This window comes from Staurois parvus, unplaced genomic scaffold, assembly GCF_062004578.1.
Source record: "Staurois parvus isolate SC_StPar_1 unplaced genomic scaffold, SC_StPar_1.0 ptg000191l, whole genome shotgun sequence".
In the NCBI taxonomy this organism is placed as follows: domain Eukaryota; kingdom Metazoa; phylum Chordata; class Amphibia; order Anura; family Ranidae; genus Staurois; species Staurois parvus.
In genome coordinates this window covers 7735710-7759328 of record NW_028317987.1, presented here as the reverse complement: position 1 = coordinate 7759328, position 23619 = coordinate 7735710, and the positions used below count along the sequence as shown (strand labels likewise).

The following is a 23619-nucleotide window of genomic DNA, read 5'->3' as shown; positions in this document are numbered from 1 at the left end:
TCTTCTAGATGAATGTTGCTGGACATCCCAGGTCTCATGTGGGGAAGAAGCACACCCTGATATACACCTCAGATATACTCCATGGCTGATCTTCATCATGGAAGAAACAGTTCATAAGGAGATCAGAGGCCCCCAAAGCCATGGATGAAGTATGGGACCGGGTTGGCCATTGATAGCAGGAGAAGAATAACAATGGAGTCCTGACCTAGAGCACTGGGCTGACTTTTCATTGGGGTGCAGCCTATATACTAGAGATGGTTTGCACCTAAATGGAAGCTGTGCTGTGGGAGGTGTTTATGGGAAGGTTGGAGGAGTATATAAACTAGGATGGATGGGGAGGGAGAATTTGATTATAACGGGGTAGACAGATCAGACGGGTCAGTACTTATTGGGGGGAGGAATGGGGAAAGATGGGGGGAGGGCTATGGCAGATGGTAAGAAGGTTCCCATGTTACAAACAACCAGTGGAATTGGTACCATTTGTATGAAAATAAAAAATACATAAAATCCGTGTGAACAAGGTGTCAGAGAATGAACAAAGGCTTTGGTGAATGGACAAGGTGTCGGTGAATGGACAAGGTGTCGGTGAATGGACAAGGTGTCAGTGAATAAGCAAGGTGTCAGTGAATGGACAAGGTGTCAGTGAATGAACGAGGTGTCGGTGAATGAACAAGGTGTCGGTGAATGGACAAGGTGTTGGTGAATGAAAGTGTTTGTTCCCCAATGCCAGAAGTGTGTCCAGCACAATAGGTGAGTTGGAAGGTCTGGTGCATGAAGAGAACTAGGATTGAATTGGTATTGCTGAATCTTGGCTTCATTCCTCACATGACTGGGCCATTCATATTCCTGGCTAGGTTCTCTTTCGGAGAGACGGGGGAAATAGGAAAGGTGGTGGAGTCTGTCTCTATGTGAGAAGTGATCTCAGAGCGAGTGTGAAAGAGGACCTAGATGATGGAGAGTGTGATGAGGCTGAAGTATTAGGGGTGGAACTGCACATGGGGGGCGGTACTACAAAGGTAATCATTGTAGTTTGTTATAGGCCTCCCAGTGTTAATGAGGAGGTGGAGACTCAGCTCCTCCCACAGATGGAAAGGGCTGCAAGGGCTGGGACAGTGATAATAATGGGGGATGGTAACTACCCAGAAACTGACTGGAGTAATGGTACTGCAGGAACAGTTAAAGGGCAAAAATGTATAAATCTATTGCAGGACAATTTTATGGTCCAGTTCATAGAGGCCCCAACTAGGAATGAAGCTCTGCTGGACCTGGTCATCTCCACCCACGCAGAGCTTATTACGAATGTCCATATAAAAGAACATCTGGGTAGCAGTGACCATAACATGATTTCATTTATTGTTAGCTGTAAATAGAGAGCACATATGGGAAAAATAAAAATGCTCAACTTTAAGAGAGCTAATTTTCCAAGGCTGAGATCTGCTCTCCAAGACTTAGACTGGGAGGAAATATTGGCATTGATCAACACAACACAGAAATGGGAGTTCTTCAAAAAGACTGTATGTGACCACACTGCAAAATATATTCCCATGGGCAACAAGTATAAAAGGCTACAAATCCAACCTATGTGGCTGACGGCCAAAGTTACAAAAGCGATAGATAATAAGAAAAGAGCTTTTATTAAATATAAAAATGAAGGAACGCGATCATCGTTTACACATTACAAAGAATATAATTTACATGTTTTCCTCTGTACAATGCACATCCTCTGCCACTGAAGTGTTACATTTGTTGGAATGGGATTGTGGATCCATCAATATCAGTGAGTTCCGGGGTCAAGAATGGATACATTTCATGTCTTCTTATCAGGCGGACTTTACCCAGAAGGAACAAACTGAAACAGAAATGTATTCGCTGTTTTTGAGGTCGGGAAAGCTCTTGGAAAAGAAATCAGCATTTTTTTGGCTTATTAAAACATTCGATAAGTATGCCCGAGAAAAGATCAACCCACTTGGGTGGAGGATCCAGATCTTTCCCAACATTGAAAAAATAAGTGAGGAATTCAAGAGGGAACGGGAGGAAAGCCTACAATCATGCTCACAGCAAATGATGTCCGGTGGCTCCGGCATATAATGAACAGATGTTATCATTGGAGAAGGATATTGGAGATGCAGAGAGATTGTTATCTGCATTCACAACACATTCATTGTATTCTGATTTAGAGAGGAAACTTAGGGAAGGCCTAGCAGATTTGTACAAACACATATCAACAAAAAAGAACACATTTTGGGGAGATAAAACTGTTTTTGGAAGGGAAAGCATACAGGTGGACTATCCCTCAATACACGAACCTCCAGAGGAGGCGCTATCGCCACACTACACAGGACACCTTAGAACATGAACCTCCAGAGGAGGCGCTATCACCACACTGCACAGGACACCTTAGAACATGAACCTCCAGAGGAGGCGCTATCACCACACCACACAGGACACCTTAGAACATGAACCTCCAGAGGAGGCGCTATCACCACACTACACAGGACACCTTAGAACATGAACCTCCAGAGGAGGCGCTATCACCACACTACACAGGACACCTGAGAACATGAACCTCCAGAGGAGGCGCTATCACCACACTACACAGGACACCTTAGAACATGAACCTCCAGAGGAGGCGCTATCACCACACTACACAGGTCACCTTAGAACATGAACCTCCAGAGGAGGCGCTATCACCACACTACACAGGACACCTTAGAACATGAACCTCCAGAGGAGGCGCTATCACCACACTACACAGGACACCTTAGAACATGAACCTCCAGAGGAGGCCCTATCACCACACCACACAGGACACCTTAGAACATGAACCTCCAGAGGAGGCGCTATCACCACACTACACAGGACACCTTAGAACATGAACCTCCAGAGGAGGCGCTATCACCACACTACACAGGACACCTTAGAACATGAACCTCCAGAGGAGGCCCTATCACCACACCCCACAGGACACCTTAGAACATGAACCTCCAGAGGAGGCGCTATCACCACACTACACAGGACACCTTAGAACATGAACCTCCAGAGGAGGCGCTATCACCACACTACACAGGACACCTTAGAAGTATCACATTTCAATAATACACCATTGGACTCTGACTCCTCCTCCTCTCTTCAAATGTATTCTACTCCGAACAGGGGACAAGGTCACCTTAAAAGAAACCATAATAGAAAAATAAAAACCGTTCTCTGGATACTCGCCCCGTATCCTTACAGGAGAACACATGAGTGAGTCATGAAGTCCTATCACATGACCCTCTCTTGTAGAGGGTGCAATAGCAGGTGAGTCTGAATCTTCTTTGTCAGACTCATCCAGCACCGTAGTATAGATTTCTTCCTTTTGGCACATGCCAGTCACATTCTGATTTTTTTAGGACCCGAAGGGGGAGATCGGGCCGGGGGATAGAACATTACCTGACCCCAACTTGACCTCTACTTTACATATTGTCAATTTGTCCTCATATGCCTTGACCCAATTTGAAGAAAATCTCTTGTGGACTAAGCTTCTGTCCACTTCAAAATACAGATGAGTTTGAATTAGTTAAGGATTTACAGATTTTTGCCAGAAAACGTTCACTAAGATGTGTTCATCCGGTCATGCCACTGAATCTTTTGATTGGTCGCAATACTCCAGCAGAGATTTCAAAGCCCTCAGAGATTTGATGCTCCTGCTGGAAGAAAGCCAACCCAGGGATCTTATTGATCAACTCGATCTGGACTCACTATTGTGGGATTCAGACCAATCACCATTCGATTCCTTGACTCTATTTAAAAATCCATCCTCAAAGTTTCCACCTTTGAGCAATTATCCTAGCATTGCTATATTCCTTATACAAACATTGAAAGACATCAAGAACCTCTCCTATGATCAGATTTACATTGAAAGACATGAAGAACCTCTCCTATGATCAGATTTACATTGAGAGACATCAAGAACCTCTCCTATGATCAGAGTTACATTGAAAGACATGAAGAACCTCTCCTATGATCAGATTTACATTGAAAGACATCAAGAACCTCTCCTATGATCAGATTTACATTGAAAGACATCAAGAACCTCTCCTATGATCAGATTTACATTGAAAGACATCAAGAACCTCTCCTATGATCAGATTTACATTGAGAGACATCAAGAACCTCTCCTATGATCAGATTTACAGTGACAATTTGTCCTCTATGGAACATGAGCGCTATGCGCCCTACAGAACAATAACAACATTGCAATGAAACCATCTGATAAAGGTGGTAATGTAGTCATTATGGACAACATACATTACAAGGAAATATGTTACAAAATTCTGTCCAACAATTGGTATCACTCCATCCCCTCAACTTTGATTGCAAGGTTTGTGTCAGAGTTCTATAAACTAATTGACTGCTTTAGATCACGCTATCATCCAGAAGCAATGATGGGAATACATTAGAATGAAATTTCTTCCAGCGTCTTCCAGGACAGCCCCTTGAGATGTAGAGCTCCTCCCTCTGGGTCAGGAAACACGTCATCCCAACATCTTAAAGGTGGACCTCCAGGCCTCCATCTTCAGTTTTTAGTGTTTCCTGATCTGGAAAGATACACATTGAGGTGCCCGAGGGGTCTCTGTACTCTTGGGGGTCCTGGAAGAGTGTAAACTCCCATTTGTAGCTTACCTCCTCTCATGACGCGATCCCTCCATGGTGAGTGGAGTAGGGCTGTGGGTCAGATCACCTGCAGTCATCAGTGGAGAGACTGCCAGTGACAGGTCACCCACAGGAGGAATGGGGAGTCTTTGGCGGTGAGCCCAGAGCATCCGTTCCCCCAGGAGCCTAGGGAGCCATCCCTTCCCTTCTCCGGTATGGGCTGTACAGGAGTGAAAGGCGCGGGGCAGAAGGAGGGCCGGGCATGACTTTTGGGGGCGTGGCTATGTGTTCCAGAAGCAGGAAGGTCGGCGTGGTGACATCATTAGCGGGCGCCTGTAGACGCTGGTTACCGTCTACATAGAAGAAGGTAAAGGCATCCAGATTGAGCGGTCGGTGCAGCGTTTTGAAACAAAGCAGATGCTGCGGACCACGCCAAAGGGGATGTGATGGAAGCTGGCTCTTCACAGCAAGCAGACCCTGGTTCCGGCACCAGTTCCTCTCAGGTAGGCTTGGGGACAGTCCCTCTTGCTGACTCCTGGGGGGTGGGTAATTGTTTTCCCAGTCTCTGATGGCAGGTGACTGTGGGGCACACTTCACATTCTCACCTAGCACAGGGTGTATGGAAGGAGATTAGGGCTGAGAGTCCTCCTTTTTCTGTCTTTTTCTTTCTTAGGATAAGACCCAGGACAGGACTCAGAGTCAGACCCCAAAGAAGAAGTGTGACGTGTGCGTGGTTAGGTTGGGTTCTACTTGTGAAAAACCCTTATGTCACAACTGTGTAGATAGCCTAGTTAAAGATGAGTCTTTTACGGCCTGTCACAAAGTTCTCACCTCTATTAAAGATGACATGACAGCTACATTCCAATCCTTCAGATCCCTGCTGGATAGGATGCAGACACCACTGGGCCCTTGGACCAAGTTGGCCGCTACGGCAGTATCAGCAAGGCAGGAGGATCTGGAAGAGGACCTTCGGTCCCTTGCTTCTTCTCAAGCGGATTCAGGTTCAGAAGCGGAACGAGGAAGAAACTAGCTCCTCCAGAAGTTCCAGATACAAGTTGACCCTGGAAGATGTGGACGACAACCTGAAGGCTATCTACGAAACCTTAGAGATTGAAGAGGAAGTTTGTTTAAGCATGACCTCATATATCATGGTCTTCATGCCAAGAAGAATAGGGTCTTTCTGGTCCACAGCTCCCTGGTTGATACCATTAAGCAGGAGTGGGAAAACCCTGAAAGGAAGCCCTTTTTTCAAGGAGTTTAAAAAGAAGATTGCCTTTTGACGAGGATGGGTCCCAACCTTGGAACAAGGTCCCAAGATTGGACGCCCCTTATCCAGAGTTTCCAAGAGGATGGATTTGGCATTGGAGGACATGCGGGCCCTAAAGGACCTCATGGATAAGAGGGGAGATATCTTGCTGCATAGAGAATGATAATCCTCATCCATTAGCCTTAATCTGGCTCTATCGGCCACCTGTATAGCCAGAAACCTCGAATGCTGGCTTACCCAGTACAGACTCACTTGGCAACATGAATCTCCAGGCAGCAGATCTTAAAATCCTTGCCTTTTGTCAGGAATGGACTTGCCAGTAATGGTGGGACTCACCTGCCTTGTGGGCTGCAGTACCAGGGCTGGCCAGCGGGTGCTCTCAGCAATCAGAGACTCAACCCTGCAGTCAGCCAAACACCTGAAGCTGATTACGGAGGTGTATTTAAGGGATGGCCAGACCTGCAGTCTGGGCCTTGGTGTGTGTTTTTCCATGGGCCCCTGTATCTTGTAACCTGCGTTCCTGTTCCTGCCTCTGCCTCTGCCTAACTTGTTGCTGACCCTGCCTGATCCTGACCTCTGCTGACTTCTCCTGTTTTGATCCCTGGCTAGTGACCCTGATCATTCTCTCCGCCTGCTCCTCCTGTACCTACCTGCCCGATAGTTATCGACCCGGCCTGCCTGATTACGTTGTGCTCTATATGTGTATGTACCTGTGTATCTGTATCAGTTTAGGTTTGGGTTTGTTTCACCTTGTTGTATGTATTTGTGTTAGCTTGGGGTTTGGTGCACTGCATTTATGTTTGTATTGTTAGTCTTTAATAAATTATATTGTTTATAACATATATGAAGCCTGCGTTTCCCTGCGTCAGTTCACATACCTCTGGTCTTACCCGGAGCCCTGACACCTTTACTGTTTAAGGTGATAGGGTTTCTTGCAGATGCCTCAGCATCATCAGTGAAGCTAGCCGCAAGGACTTCAGCCTTGGAAAACTCAGCAGGCAGGCCTTATGGTTTTTCATCCAAAATCGCAGGTACAGCAGATTAAGGATGGTCAGCCCAAAAAATATTGGACGTGACACAAAAATAGGGGAAAAAAGGGGATTCTATTCAATCCTCCTCAAGGCCCCTCCAAGCCTCAATCACTTGAGCATCCCAGTGTGAGGAAGAATGGGGACCTTTCTCCCTCAGTGGGCTTCAATCTCCCCGAACCCCTACATTTTAGATCTAATAGAAAGGGAGTACTGGTTGGAGTTCGACTCCTGTCCCCCTGCCAGATTTCTGGTAACCAATCTTCTCAAAGACCGAAACATGGCACAAGCTCTGCATTGCCTAATTGGAGACTTGGTGGACCAGCAGTCCTAGTTCATGTCCCTCAGAGCAAGCAGGGAAAGGGATATTATTCCCATGTGTTTGTAGTGGGGAAGCTTTCGGGTAAGTTTTGCCTAATTTTAAACCTGCGCCCCCTAAATCGATCACTGAGATACAAGCACTTCAGGATGGAATTGATCTTCTCTGTAAAAAACATTATTTTCCAAGAGTGTTTTATGGGCATGTTGGATCTGAGGGATGTGTATTTCCATATTCCCATTTGCCGAGCGAGTCAGGAATACCTGAGAATAGTGGTAAATATGGTTTCACAGATCCTCCACTGGCAGTGTTGGGCTCTACCCTTTGGGCTAGCCTCAGCGCCAAGAATTTTTACAAAGGTGCTGGCAGAGGCCTTAGTTCCCCTAAGGATGAAGTACATTACCGTCGTTCCTTTTCTGGATGACTTTCTCTTTGTGGCCAAATCTCACCAGCAGTTGGCAGATCTACAGGTGGCTCAGGATTTCCTGGGCTGGCCCATAAACAGGGACAAGCCATTTTTAACTCCCTCCCAGAGAGTGATCTATACAAGATCTCTTCAATGGAGGAGAAAATCTTCCTTCCTTCCTCTGGAAAAAATTTTTCAAGATAGATCAGATGCTGGCAGAGTTACAATGCAATCTGTCGGTGTCAATAAGGAAGGTTTCAAGGGCAGTGGGGCTCATGACTTCATGTTTCCAGGCTGTCCCGTGGGCAAGACTCCACCAGCGGCCTCTTCAAGCTTTTCTTCTGAAGATTTTGAACGGAGACAGGTCTACCGTAGATCTATCAGTCCAGCTCCCATCCAGGGTCAAGACATCCCTCTGGTGGTGGCAGTAGGAAGTCAATCTGGCCAGGGGTCTTGAGTGGAACCATCCTTCTCCGCTCATTATTACAACCGATGCCAGCAGTTTTGGTTGTGGAGCCCATCTAGGCGATATGGTGGCCCAGGGGTTGTGGTCTTGGAAGGAGTCTCAGAGATCCTCGAATCAGAAAGAACTTATAGCAGTCCAAAGGGTATTAGATGCCTTCGGAACTAAGCTATCGGACCTTCACCTATGAATCCGGTCCGACAATATGGCTACAGTAGTGTATATCCACAAGCAGGGGGGCACACGAAGCCCCTCTCTGCAGGAGATTGCAGGCAGCATTCTATCCTTGGCCGAGCAAAATCTGCTTTCGGTTTCTGCCATTCATCTGAAAGGGTCACAAAACTCCCTAGCGGACTTCCTAAGTCCACGGCCAGTCAGTCACGATGAATGGTCTCTCAACCAAGAGGTGCTTTCAAGCATAGCTCTTAGCTGGGGCATACCAGAGGCAAATCATTTTGCTTCCCAGGAGAACAGGATCCGTGAGAGCAGGCCTTGAGGGTGAACGCCCTGACAAGCACATGGGAATTCAACCTCTCTTACACATTCCCTCCAGTGAGACAGATCCCAGCGGTCCTGCAGAAGTTTCTGATAGAAAAGACAGATCTCATTCTGATAGCACCATTCTGGCCAAAGAGACCCTGGTTTTCTCTGCTGCAGAGCCTTATCTCAGCTCCCCCATTCCCACTTCCAGAGAGGGAGGATCTGATCTCTCAAGGTCCTGTTCTACATCCTCAGATCAGAACCTTGAAGTTGGCTGCATGGTTTCTGAAGAGCAACTCCTGAAAGCTCAGGGGTTTTCAGACACCGTAATAAAAACTTTGGTAAACTGCCCTAAAACCAGTAACCAGAGCTATTTATGTGAAGGTCTGGAAGAAATTCAAGTCTTGGTTGTTAAATAAACGGATGGCCTTCCAGATATTCTGGCAGTTTTAGATTTCTTTCAGGAAGGGGCAGATCAGGGGCTCTCGGTCAGCACCTTAAAAGTGCAAGCATCGGCCCTTAGTATATTTCTTCAGGTCCCCCTGCAGCAGGATCACTTTGTAATAGATTTTTTCAGGTCTCTCTCCAAGCCCAGACCAGTAAAGGTCAAGTCTTGCCCAGTTTGGGATCTGTCCCTAGTCCTAAGGGCCTTAGTCCTCTGTCCCTTTGAACCACTGGAAAAATCTTCTATAAAATGTTTGACTTTAAAAAACATTTTTTTGGTAGCAATCATGTCAGCCCGTAGGGTAAGTGAGCTACAGGCACTCTCCATTAGGGAGCCCTATCTGACTGTTTTTGAAGACAGGGTTGTGCGCAAAACATATCCAGGTTTCTCCCTAAAGTGTCCTCCTCCTTTCATAGGTCTCAGGATATAGTCCTACTGACCTTCTGTTCTCCCGGCAGTAGGGAGAAAGAAAGATTGAATTTGCTTGATGTGAAAAGAAGCCTTATGGTTTATTTTAGTAGATCCTGAGAGTTTAGGAATTTGGATTCCTTTTTGTGCTATTTGCAGGAACATGGAAAGGTTCCAGAGCATCTAAATCCACCATAGCTAGGTGGATTAGGTTAGTTATCGTGGAAGCTTATAAATTATTACAGATTCCTCCCGTTTGTTAATGCACACTCAACCAGATCCTTATCAGCATCCTGGGCAGAGAGAACCGGTGCTTCGCTGGAGGAGATATGTAAGGCGGCCACCTGGTCCAGGTTCTCTACCTTTGTGAAGCATTATCGCCTGGATCTCCTATCAAGGAGCAGGCATTTGGGTGCAAGGTCCTCCAGGCAGTGACCTCACCCTAGGGGGTAAGTTCTTGATTATCATTTCAAGGGGCTGTCCTGGAAGACGCTGGGAGAAACCCAGAGTTAAACTTACCGGTAACTCCTTTCTACAAGTTTTCCAGGACAGCTGTGATTTCCCACCCTAACATTGCTCAAGTAATGTATCTTTGGTTACTTAAAGCGGAGCTCCACCCAAAAGGAAGTTCCGCTTTAGGTTTTGGAGCTGCTGACTTATTATTTGATAGGTTGAGTGGAACTCCGCTTTAAGTGTTCATGTCTTTCATTGTCTTCCAGTAGTTCTCGGGTAAAACTGAGGATGGAGGCCTGGAGCTCCACCTTTAAGGCATTGGGATTACATGTTTCCTGACCCAGAGGGAGGAGTGCTACATCTCAAGGGGCTGCCCTGGAAGACTCATAGAAAAGGAGTTACCGGTAAAGCCTAACTCTGGTTTTTCCAGCCTTATGGTGTCAGTGAGCAATACTGGATTGACTATTGCAGCCAAAAAGGTTTTGATGACAACTCCAGAGAATACATATGATCCATTATTGCACTGACCATGAATGACAACTTCTGGTCCCTATACGCTAAATGTAAAAGAGGGGCGGGATCTCCAGGGTGATGTCATTATCCAAATATGAGCATGTGTCTCTTTTTGGTTAGTGATGTCATGCTATCTCCGCCCCTTTATTTACATGGCTGGGGACTCCTGACTGGGGCCGGGTGACATCACTGGTAGCCATCCGCTGGTTTCTTACCACCAATGACAGGAAGGAAGGTGTTCTGTCTAGAAGTGGTGGACATACAGCTACTATATATCAGCAAATAGTCCGCCATTTGGACAAAGAACAGAACAGGAAAAGTTCAGTCCGTACTTCGATCTCCTCTCCATTGCCGGCTGTAGAAGCTGCAGATTGACATTGAATGGAAGTCTTGTAGGATGATTGGGAATGGTCTCTCCTCCTGGGAGGACGTTATTCATCATCCCTCTACTCATACACACCATTCGGGTTATGATGACTATACACTGATTGAATGTGGTGGATTCACCAAAGACCAACCTAACTCCTGTCTGTAATCCCTTCACTGGCTGCCACTCACCAACAAATTCAATTCAAATCACTAAAAACTTACAATGCCATCCACAGCTCAGCCCCCACTAACATCAACCCCCCGTCTCAAAATACCAACCAAATTGTTCTCTTTGTTCCTCCCAAGACCTCCTACTCTCTAACTCCCTTGTCACGTCCTCCCATGCTCTCCTCCAGGACTTTTCCCAAGGCTACCCCATGCTATGGAACAATCTGTCTGACTATCTTCCACTCTGTCCACTTTTAGATGATCCTTGAGAACCCTTCTCTTCAGAGAAGCCTATCCTGCCCCCACCTAATATCTGTACTTTTATTTTCTCCATCAGCCCATCCCCCACAACTATTACCTTTTGTATCAGGTTACCCTCCATTTTAGATTGTAAGCTGTAACGAGCCGGCCCCCTGATTCCTCCTGTAATGAATTGTATTGGAATTGTCCTGTCTGCCCTCATATTGTATGTAAAGTGATGAGCAAACTGTTGGCTCTATATAAATCCTGTATAATAATAATACATTCCGCTCCATGTGTGGCTGTTCTCCTACAACAAACGTTGGCTGTTTCTGTCTCAGGGATATGATGGGAAACGTTTGTCAATCAGCGTCTGCAGCCACCAATCAGTGTATTCCCAGCGGGAGGGATTCCTCCGTTCACATTGTTTGTGTGGAAGGAGAAATCTGAACAAAAGAACTAACAGTGTATGATCAGCTATAGATTGTTCTGTTCTCTGGATCCAATCAGCTGTGGAAGGTTTCCCCCATTCATGACCAGGCCGATTTTACTATTCAGCACTGCACAATTTCACCTGGTAATTGCTCGGTCATGCAACGCTTTACCCAAACAATATTTATATCCTTCTTCACACAAATAAAGCTTTCTTTTAGTGGTATTTGCTCAGCACTGGGTGTGTTCCATATAAATGAAAAAAAGACCAACATTACAAAAAAAACTATATTTTCTGTTATAAAAAATATCCAATAAACTAAAATTTCTTCATAAATTTAGGCCAAATTGTATTCTGCTCCATGTCTCCGGTAAAAACAAAATCCCAATAAGTGTATATTGATTGCTTTGTGTGATAGTTATAGCGTCTACAAACTATGGGAGAGATAATGGAATTTACACAGCTTTTACTTTCTGACTGCTCATCACATTTCTTGAGGTGCTAAAATATCATTGCAGTACAAAGACCCACAAATGACCCCTTTTTGGAAAGTAGACACCACAAGGAATTTTCTGAGAGAAATGTTCAGTCCATGGAAGATTTCATTTTTTTGTCACAAGTTTTTAAAATTGGCAAAAAAAAGTTTTCCTTTTTTTATACAAAGTTGTCATTTAAATGATATATTTCTCACACAAGCCATGGATATATGTGGAATTACACCCCAAAATACATTCTGCTACTTCTACCGAGTATGGGGATACCACATGTGTGAGACGTTTTGGCAGTCTAGCCACACACAGGACTCCAAAATCCAATAAGCACCTCCAGGCTTTCAGGGCGTATTCCCTTATGTTGCTAATGATGTCACATGGGGTGGGGTCTCATGCATGACCTGGGTGGCCCCGCCCCTTATATATTAAAGAACTGTCAAGCCACCTCAGAAGCAGACGCCTGGAAGCCATCGTCGGGAGCAGAGCCTGTTTTTAATCGTTTTTCTCAGGTGTTGGTGGGCATTGTGATTTACGTTGGATCTACTGCGGGGGGGACATTCTTTTTGTTTTCTTCTTTTAATAAAGGACTTGTCAGAGACAGACTCCTGTCTTTTTCCACATTACATGTTTTGTTTTTTTATGAATGTGTAGGGGTACCATGTATACCATACTCATTCAACTAGTGGGGGGGGGCGGGATCTGGGAGCCCTCTTGCTAAAGGGGGCTTCCAAATTCCGATAAGCCCCCCACAACCACTGGCCAGGGATGTGGGGAAAGGGCCCTTGTCCCCATCAACATGAGGACAAGGTGCTTTGGGGAGGGGAGCCCTCCTTGCCCCAAAGCACCCCCCCATGTTGAGGGCATGTGGCCTGGTATGGTTTAGGAGGGGGGGCTCGCTCATCCTCCCCTTTCCTGACCTGCCAGGCTGCATGCTCGGAAAAGGGTCTGGTATGGATTTTGGGGGGACTCCACGCCATTTTTTTTTTCAATTTTGGCGTAGGGCTTCCCCTTTAAATCCATACCAGACCCAAAGGGCTTGGTATGGATGGGAGGGGGGACCCTATGCCATTTTTGTTTTATTTATATAATTGCCAACCTTAATTTTTAGATTCAGCTGTCAAAATATATATTATCTAGATCTTCGAAATCTGTAAAACCATTACAGAAATAATTATAAAGGATAAGAAACAAAAACAGAATCAATAGAACTAAGGAAATCAAATGAGAATACATAAAGATCTGCCTGGCTACAAATCGTTCTGGTTGGCACACACAGGAGACGCGATCGAGTGCCGCCTGTCAGATGACTCCACACTGAGATTTACTATTGAACAGTGTCTAAAAAGAAAGCGCCCGCGGCAGACGGCTAAATTGTGTCCTGCACATGCTCAGTTCTATCCGGCCATAGACCTTGGAAAAGCGTCTAGTTCTTGACTTTCATGAATTCCTTTAAAAAAACTTTTTTTATCCACTGAAAAATTTGTTTAAAAGGAATATATTATTTAAAGTGAAGTCCAGATATTTGGGAACGCAAATTTCAACGTGAACATGTCTCTGCAGTGATTGTTCGTTCAGTTAGACGTGCTTCTAGGACATCTGCTTTCTTAGACGGATTCCTGGATTGGGCCTATTTAGTAAATTCACTTTCACGTCTATTTGTTAGACACTTTCTTTAGTAAATGTCTTTGCCACCTAAAAGCAGATGGATTCCAATGAAAAGTAGACTTTAGCCCACGGAAATACGCCCAGACGCCATCTAGTGTCACATATTCTTCTAGCATCAGTACTTACCATTACTAGACACTGGAAAAAAGACTCCGCCCCTTCTCTAAAAGACGTCATTGAGCGAGTCCAGACCCACTTCATCTATGAGAAATCTTTAGCAGACCTAAATATGACCAAATCTGACAAAGCTTGGACTCCCCGGTCCACCGGGTTCAGAACCGGAACCTCAGATATTATTATGTTTAACCTTTTCTTGGATACTCTAAAATGATTATTTCCTGGAACTAGAAGGATTGTTAGGAATTATTCAATTTTTATTTTTTTCTCTTTCTTAAACTTTAACGCAGCACCTAGACTGTGATATTGTGTCGCTTTTCACTGTACAAATTTTGTTTTTTTGTTGTTGTAACTATATTTGTAAAACCAAATAAAAATGTATTATGGAAACAAAAAATACTGCAAATCTAAATGAATCCCAATTGTTTTTGACATTTTTTTTCAATTGTTTTAAATGTTAGAATTTTTTTAAGTTTTTACAATTTTTTCACAATATATTTTTTGGGGGCATTTGTGAACCACTAGGGGTCTAAACAGACCCCCGATGTCTCACTTCTGAGATGGAGAAAGGGATTGGGAACATTCCTTAATCCGATTCTCTGTATCCTCAGATGTACTGCAGAATGAATGAGCAGGGGCCAGCTACAGACTCCTGTTCAATCATAGGCTGAAACCAGGGAAATAATATGTAGTATGCTTCAGTTATGGATGGACACAGCCAGTGCGCTCATTCTGAAAAGGAAGAGGCCTGTAAATGAAATATTTAATGACCCCTTCCCCCACTCTCCATCCTGAAACATCCCGTGTGCTTGTAGCAGCCAGTGGTAGGGGCAGGAGGGATGGGAGGGAAAGCCAGGCAGCGTTTGGGAGGAGGCAGATGGGGTAGAGGGGGCTGGAAAACAGGATAAATCGCATGGCAGACAGTAGCATGCAATCAGTGTGGTGGGGATGAGGGGGTACAAGTACAAGAACCGATCCTCGGCCCATCTCTCCCCTCAGCCACTAAAAGCCGGCAGTAGGAAGAAGAGGGGGAACTTTCAGAGGATGCAGGGAGAGATGGACAGGAGAACAGTTCTTATAATTGGCCCCCTTCCCCCACCTTACTGATTGCATGGGGGAAAGGAGGAAATAAAGGCGGATATGAAGGGGAATCTGTGTACGGGGAACACCTTAACAATCACCACCATTTTATTCTCCAGGGCCTCTGATGTCACAGAATAGATGTTTGGGGGTTTATCTCATCTTCAGGACCAAAATCTGCATTTTCCCATGTGTGCAAAATCATGCAGAAACAGCTCTGGCAGTGAGAGGGTTAATGTGGGCTAGATGGGATCCCACTGCTGGGGTGACATTAGAGCTCCCCCTCGCTGCAGCCTGGTAATAACATTGCTGGGAGGTCTATTCATTTCTCTGCTCCATACTTTCCGTCTTTATAGAAACGTCTCCTGACATTTGGGGGTCTATTCATAAAGAATGTGTAGAACCATTCACCTGGTGAAAGTGCATGTCCATTCCTCCTGTGTGAATGGGGGGAAAATGGATGTTATTAGATCCGCTTCTTGAATGTTTTCCATGATTTAATATGGAAAATAACACATGTGCCACTAGATGGCGCTAATTGCTATTATACTTAGCGCCATCTAAAGGCCAAGTGTGGTATTTTCCATGTTACATCAATAGTTGGTGTCATTGACTTGTGTGCTGCAGAGTCTACAGTACTCATGCGTGTCGGAGTGTGATCTCAGGGATGAGGATGAAGCCGTGTCTGACCAAGTAAGGTAAGGGGGCTATTTATAGAAAATGACATTATGGCCACTAGATGGAGGCAATGTTCATAGAAAATAAAAACAGCCAGAATGTTGGTTACTTTTGTTCCTCGATTTATTTTTTTTAGACCCCCTAAATGGTTACAAAATCTTCCACCACAAAATGTACTCAGCCAATCACAGAGCAGGACTCCATTTTTATTCTTCTCCTACCATCAATGGCCGACCCGGTCCCACACTTCATCCATGTCTTTGGTGACCTCTGATCTCCTGGGATGTCCAGCAACATTCATCTAGAAGACATTTCCCGCACTCAAGGTACTAATACACCTCCAGGGTTGTGTGGGACCCCTGATGTACAGGAAGACAGGACTTCAGTGAGGAACATTTCCCTCACTCAGGACAGGAAGGTGGCTTCTCCCCGTGTGAGATCTCTGATGTTTGTAAAGATGGAACTTGTCTGAAAAAACATTTGAGATCTCTATGAGATCCCATTTGAGATCTCTGATGTCTGTAAAAACTGGACTTATCTGAAAAACATTTCCCGCACTCAGGACAGGAATACAGTATTTATACATGAGACCTTTGATGTTTGACAAGTACCGTTTTTCGTACAAAACATTTTCCACACTTGGAACAGGAATATGGCTTTTGCCCTGTGTGATACATTAGATGTGTGACAAGTTCCGATTTTCGTAGAAAACCTTTCCCACACCTAGGACAGGAATACGGCATTTCACCTGTGTGTAGTCTCTGATGATTTTTAAGGCTGGACTTATCTGAAAAACATTTCTCGCACTCAGAACAGGAAAATGGCTTCTCCCCTGTGTGGGATCTCTGATGTATGTTAAGATTGGACTTCTGTGAAAAACATTTCCCACACTCAGGACAGGAATACGGCTTCTCCCCCGTGTGAGATCTTTTATGCACCTTAAGTTTGGAGTGAACACGAAAACACTTCCCGCACTCAGAACAGACATATGGCTTCTCCCCCATGTGACTCCTCTGATGTGTAACAAGTTCTGATTTTTGTTCAAAACATTTCCTACACTCGGGACAGGAATAAAGCTTCTTGCCAGCGTGAGATCTCTGATGTGTGGAAAGATGGGAGATCTTTAAAAAACATTTTCCACACTCAGGGCAGGTATATGGCTTATTGATCTTGTGAGATCTCTGATGTTTGTAAAGATTAGACTTTTGTGAAAAACATTTCCCACACTCAGGACAGGAATGTGGTTTCTCACCTCTGTGAAACTTCTGATGTATTTGAAGATAGGACCTACGTGAAAAACATTTCCCACACTCCGGACAAGAATACGGCTTTTCTCCCGTGTGAGATCTCTGATGTCTACAAAGATGGGACTTCTGTGAAAAACATTTCCCACACTCAGGACAGGAATACGGCTTCTCTCCTGTGTGAATTCTGTTATGCACCTTGAGATCATATTTAAAACGGAAACTTTTCCCGCACTCAGTACAGGAGAACCTCTTCCCTGTTGGAAGGCCGGCCCGGTCCCGCACAGTCTGAGGTTCCTCAGGATACGAGGAATCCGATGGTCCATCTACACTGGGTGGTGCCGGATGGACATTGGAGGGAGCCGGGTTTTCTCCTGGACTATACTGTGTGATGTCCTCATCTTCTACTTTCCAGTCTGGAGACAAAGTGAGACAATCCTCGGAGGTTTTCCTCATCTCCCGGCCATGGACTAAAATACAAAGACAAAGAGGATTACTAGACAGGAGCTGATTGGTTCCCCCAAACCAGGACTCCGCCCACATCAGGCAGCTTGGTATCTGAGGAGCTTACAATTCCACCCTCAAGGGAACTAGGAAATGGCTCCTCTGATCTCCTACCAGGTCATTTCTTTATTCGTGGACCTTAGTCAGAGAGTGAGGAAACAACCAGAACTGTCTTTTATAGGAGGGACAGTGATGAGGGGATTATAGGACGAGGGTCCCCACCCCCTCTATCACTCATCACCATCTTCCCAACACAAGAAGTACTGCACTTCCTTATTTAGTCCATGATTTAGTCATGAAGAACAGCGGGGCTGAGCCCCACCAGAGGTCAGAGAGTGAGGATGGGGGGAGAACAACCAAGATGAAGACTGGACTGATCCTGAAGACCACCGTCATTGGGGTATTGACTCCTCCAGCAGGAGGAGCAGAAGGTCATGGGAGAAGCAGAGAGGACGGTTTGGGTGATATTTGGAGACAAAATCGGTGATGTAATTTGGGGCAGAGTTATAAATGGCTTTATATGTTACTGTTAATATTTTGACTTTTATTCGTTGAGCAATGGGAATCCAGTGGAGGGATTGGCAGAGAGGGGTGGAGGACACTGAATGGAGGCCAGTGGAGGGATTGGCAGAGAGGGGTGAGGACACTGAATGGAGGCCAGTGGAGGGATTGGCAGGGAGGGGTGGAGGACACTGAATGGAAGCCAGTGGAGGGATTGGCAGAGGGGGGGTGGAGGACACTGAATGGAGGCCAGTGGAGGGATTGGCAGAGAGGGGTGGAGGACACTGAATGGAGGCCAGTGGAGGGATTGGCAGAGAGGAGTGGAGGACACTGAGTGGAGGACAGTGGAGGGATTGGCAGAGAGGGGTGGAGGACACTGAATGGAGGCCAGTGGAGGGATTGGCAGAGAGGGGTGGAGGACACTGAGTGGAGGCCAGTGGAGGGATTGGCAGAGAGGGGTGGCTGATACAGAATGGTTAGTAAGGTGGATGAGTCTGGCAGCAGCATTCATGATAGACTGAAGAGGGGATAGCCTGTGATGAGGTAGGCCAATGAGGAGGGAGTTACAATAGTCAAGGTGAGAGATATTAAGAGAGTAGTTCAGGATCAGGATGTTCCAATATTGGTGTAGAAATGAAAAATAAACTTTAGCTTACTAAAAGCAGTGTGTGCCTCAGGTGACCATACAAAGGGCACTCCTTTCTGTCAGCTCTGTAATTGGTGCGATTACCTTAGAGATGTTTCTTATGAATTTCCTGTAAGTTGGCAAATCCAACAAATTGTATTTCCTTCACGTTTCCAGGTACAGGACAATCCACCACTGCCTTGATCTTCTCGGGATCCATGCTCACTCCTTCTGAAGAGATAATAAATCCCAAGACCTGGATCTGGGTTTGTTCAAACTCACATTTCTCCAGTTTGAAGTCGGTTCTTCCTTAATCTTTCGAATACAGTGCAGACACGCTTGAGATGATCCTCCAAGTTATCGGAAAGGATGAGAATATCATCCAGATATACAATAACAAACTGGTCCAACCGATGTCAAAACACATCATTGATGAAGTGCTGAAAAGTCGCGGGAGCGTTGCATAGGCCAAAAGGAATAACTAGGGACTCGAAGTGCCCATATCTGGTTGTAAAGGTGGCTTTCCATTTGTCTCCTTGATGAATGTATACAAGGTTATATGCCCCCGTAAGTCAGGTTTTGTAAAGACTTTGGCAGTGCGGAGTCTTTCCAGAATTTCAACGATTAATGGGATTCTTTTGTGCTGCTGGGTTCCAGGTGGTATCTGAGCTCCATCATCAGAATTCAGCTGTGTACTCAGAAACAGAGCATCTACCCTGCAGTAAACTATACAGCTTTGTTTCAGCAGTAGCACAATGGTTGGGATCCTCAAAGTCCTGGTTCAGTGCAGTCATGTTCTATATGGGGAGAGGACCAAGCTAGGGATTCCTCAGTCAGGAGGTTTATAACAAACAATACTTTCTTTTTCTCAGAATTAAATGCAGCAGGTTGCATCTGGAAAAAAAATGTGGCATTGGTTAAGGAAACCTCTGTAATGGCGTCGGTCTCCATTGAACTTGACTGACAGAGGCATGCCTGTGTTAGCAACATCGCGGAAACATAAGTCCAGCAATCGTCTTTGCAGAGCATGGATTTCCTCCTGTTGCCCCTTTAACACACTTTCCAGAACATTTTTCTTGGTAGGTAACACCGAACTCTTGCAGTTCTGAAAGTTGCTGCCTGAAAGGAGCCACGGTATTTGCTATAGCGGCCTCCATGTTTGGGTCAGATTTTCCTGTGCCGGTCAGAGGTCAGGCTCAGAGTAGTTATAGCAGAAGACCAACCAACAGGATAGATATACAGGCAGGTCACCCTGACAGATGACATGGGCTCACCTGAGGTGCGGGGTCTAAGCACTAACCAGTATCACCAGAGCTCCAGATGGTGGGTATGGGTTTTGCTGCGTGTTAGTACCAGGTCACAGTAGTAGTAGTCAATAAACAAGCCAAGGGTCAGTAACAAGTGGTTGCAGGTTGGGATGAAGCAGAATCATAGTCCAGGAACAAGACAAAGGTCAATAGCAAAGCTACAGACGGTAGCAGGAGAGATAAGAGCAAGATATTGGATGGAGAAGGCACAAAAATCTGCCAACCAGGAAGTGCAGAGACATGACTTAAATCAGGAAGTTCATGGGAGGAGCAAAGAGTTCAAGGTTCAGCAGAAAACACAGCAATGGATAAGCAGAGTGCCGTCCATTATATCAGGTAGCTCAGTGAGAAGAGTTTCTGCCAGACACAGTAGAGGTCCTGGGTTCAGGTCCAGGTCCTGACAGGTGTCTAGGTTTAGCAGAGGCAATGAATTAATATTTAGCTGAACCCCAGAACCTCCATAAATCCAGTCTAGAGACATAAATTGTGTCTGCAGCACAGAGAAGGAAGATTATCCGAGAGAAATCCAGGAATACAGGACGGGGAACACAGCTCAGGAAAGTGACCAGGGGATTACAGGCTGATATCACCCAGTCCCCGCCCTACTCTGGACCAATCAGTGAGCAGTATGGGTGGAGGAATGGATTTAGTGTTCATGACCCACCTGTGCTGATCTCTGTAGGAGTGTCCTCCTCTATAAATGTCCCCGTTATTCCATCCTCCTCCATAGACTGCTGATCATCCCTCACATACGCCTCTTCTTCTTCTAATTTAACCTCAACTTTTATATCTATTAAATCTTCACCCTAAAATAAGTAAGAGAAAATAATATCTGTAAAATATAAACTAACATGAAAAATACACAAATTGTCTCCACAAGTCCATGTTCTAGATTCTCCATCCCACCAACCTTGTAATGGTGAGGGATGGTGTGACCTTCCTGTGTGGAATCCCGGGAATACAGAGGACGGGGACATCTCTCTGGAGGGTTCCTGGTATTAGGTGGCTCCATCATATCCTTGTGTCCTTCTGAAAACTCCTCCATCACTCCATACTCCTCATCCTCCTCTTTATACTCTTCTTTAACATCAATATTATCATCCCCGAGGATTCCACTCTGAAATAAATAAATTATTGTAACAAACAAAACTGTTATAAAGCAGAACTTCAGTTGTCAATCATCTACCTGATGATGGTGAGGGATGGTGTGACCTTCCTGTGTGGAATCCCAGGAATACAGAGGACGGGGACATCTCTCTGGTGGGTTCCTGTAGCTGGATGACTCCACCATGGTGTCCTGGTACAGACCTTTGTGTTCTTTTAGAAGCTCTGACTCCTCCATCCCCCCATCCTCATCCTTCTCCTCTTTTATCTCTTCTTTAACTTCAACTTTAGGATCTCTCAGGTTTCCACTCTGAATATATAATAAAAATGCCATCAATGGTAACAATGCAGATAATGTACAGATCCTAATGATACTATCAGTGATTGTTCCTCATCTACCTGATGATGGTGAGGGATGGTGTGACCTTCCTGTGTGGAATCCCGGGAATACAGAGGACGGGGACATCTCTCTGGTGGGTTCCTGGTATTAGGTGGCTCCATCATATCCTTGTGTCCTTCTGAAAACTCCTCCATCACTCCATACTCCTCATCCTCCTCTTTATACTCTTCTTTAACATCAATATTATCATCCCCGAGGATTCCACTCTGAAAGATATAATAAAACATTCATTGTAACAAACATGCTGTGTATAAATCACAACTACCAATAATTTTGGTTAATCTATATGTCCTATGACATCACACTGACCTCACAGCTCCTCCTCCTAATGTCCCTTCATTCAGAGTCAGAGAATCCTATGACAGATAGACTCTGGATGGAGGGACATTTGGATGGGGAGATTTGAGGGGTCCTCTATATGAGGCTCCCATGCAAACCAAATCCTTGTTCCTGGGTGCGTCCTACCTCTCCTAAGCTGAAGAGTGACCTTTGACCTTTACCATCCAGAAATCTGTCCGGAATCTGTGGAAGTAAGCTGTCATGTGATCAGGTGACGTGCGGAGGAACGGAGTGTAAATAGCAGACAATTGTCTCCAGAGCCCCTAATGGTGGGGATGGATTTGGCGGCGTGCTGGTGCCAAGTTTCCTCCCCCCAGGGTCACTGCAGGTGTGGAGAAAAGCTGTGTAAGAGGATATGGAGGAGAGATGAGGAGGAGATCCAGGAATCAGGAGAAAGGTCAGGGCAAGCAACAGACGAGCGCATCCAAGAGACCAAGCCGGGGTCACTACACAGAAAATCAATCCAAGGAAACAACAGGCAGGACGAGGAATAGCAAGAAGGAGCTGAGAGACAAATGAGAATATTGCTCAGCCAATGGGAGATGATCTCAGCATGACTTCCATCATGAAGGAGATGAGGGGGAGGGGAGGAAGTCACTGAAGGTGACCATAGATCCATGGAAATTCAGCTGGTTCAGCAGGGATCACTCACATTTCCATCCATGTGTGGCCACTGCCGGATAAAAGCCACTCCCCCAGCGGCTGCAGCCAATAGCTTCAGTGCTGATCTGTGTATTCTGAGAGCGGAGGAGTCCCCCCATTGTCAGAATACAAGAGTGCAGCGTGGAGGATTCCCCCATCCACCTCCAATGTGTGGATGGGGGAATCGCTTCAGTTTTATGGTCATCCCGCTGGCTGAACGATAAAACTGAACCATGTAGGCCAGCTTTGGGGGCAAATATATTATCATCAACTCCTCCCCCTGAAGGGGTTCATCTACGTATTACCTCCTCTGCCGATAGATCCAAGAATGACTTCTCTTTACTTCCTCATTCATGGAACTTCCTGTATGTACCTAACATCACTTCCTGCCTGTACCTGACATCACTTCCTGCCTGTACCTGACATCACTTCCTGTCTGTACCTGACATCACTTCCTGTCTTCCATAGAGACTTCCTGTCTGGGTAGAAGTGAGATCCCCACCTTGTGGAGCTCAGAGGAACTGCAGCCCCGAGAAGCGTCTGGTAGTGTGACCCCGGCCTTGTGCTGGGTGTGTATGGACTGTAGATCCTTATAGAGGGGTCACCTCCACTCCCACCAAGGGGGACAGAAATATATGACTCCTCGGGGGAGGGGTTTTGGCCCCTTTGATTTTGCAGTAACATTGATTGCAGATTTAGTCCTGTAGAACATCTGGTATATGGATACAAAGCCCCCCAGCTGGGAGTAAAGGGTGGAAATGGCTGGTGACCCCCAGATTTGGGCAATGATGTCATCACTATAAATGGATAAAACCCGCGCTATGTGTAACAACTCCAAACCTACAAAAACCTTCTAGCGGACTGCTGCTGTAACAAAGGGAAGGATTCCCTGTCATCTAGAAGAGCATTATGTGTCACAGCGCTGTCCTATTGTGTGTGCACAGAAATCATCACAAATACACTACAAATATGTGGAGACATTCAGAGATAAAGAGCTCGGGGCTCCAAATCCTATTCTCTGCACATCCACTGCTTCCACTTTACACCCACTTCATTGGTCTTATGGGGTTTATCAATAAATGAAGGAAACTGAACCGTGTGCAAATCCATCCCCAACATAAAGTGCTTCGTGCTCAAGATGCTGCTCCCTGCAGATCCACTGCTTCCACTTTACACCCACTTCATTCATCTCATCAGATTTGCTGCTATAGGAAATCATCTCAAATCCTGTGCAAATCCATGGAGACAGACAATATTGTGTGCTCAGTATAGTGTTCTCTGCAAGTCCACCGCTTCCA

General features: G+C 45.6%; 2 protein-coding genes across 2 annotated transcripts in view; one reads left to right on the top strand and one right to left on the bottom strand.

The window, feature by feature from the left end:
• Positions 1 to 23619, top strand: part of LOC149461955 (uncharacterized) — a 98283-nt gene that overhangs the window by 1741 nt on the left and 72923 nt on the right. The window contains exons 2-4 of the mRNA XM_089677765.1: positions 5306 to 5365; positions 5625 to 5753; positions 7174 to 8079. Coding sequence (XP_089533891.1) covers positions 5306 to 5365; positions 5625 to 5753; positions 7174 to 8079 — 1095 coding nt within the window. The remainder of the gene's footprint in view (positions 1 to 5305; positions 5366 to 5624; positions 5754 to 7173; positions 8080 to 23619) is intronic.
• LOC149461956 (uncharacterized) lies at positions 15761 to 17365 on the bottom strand. The gene has a single exon (XM_089677677.1). It carries the CDS (start codon positions 17353 to 17355, stop codon positions 16234 to 16236), a length of 1122 nt encoding a protein of 373 aa, XP_089533803.1. The 5' UTR covers positions 17356 to 17365; the 3' UTR covers positions 15761 to 16233.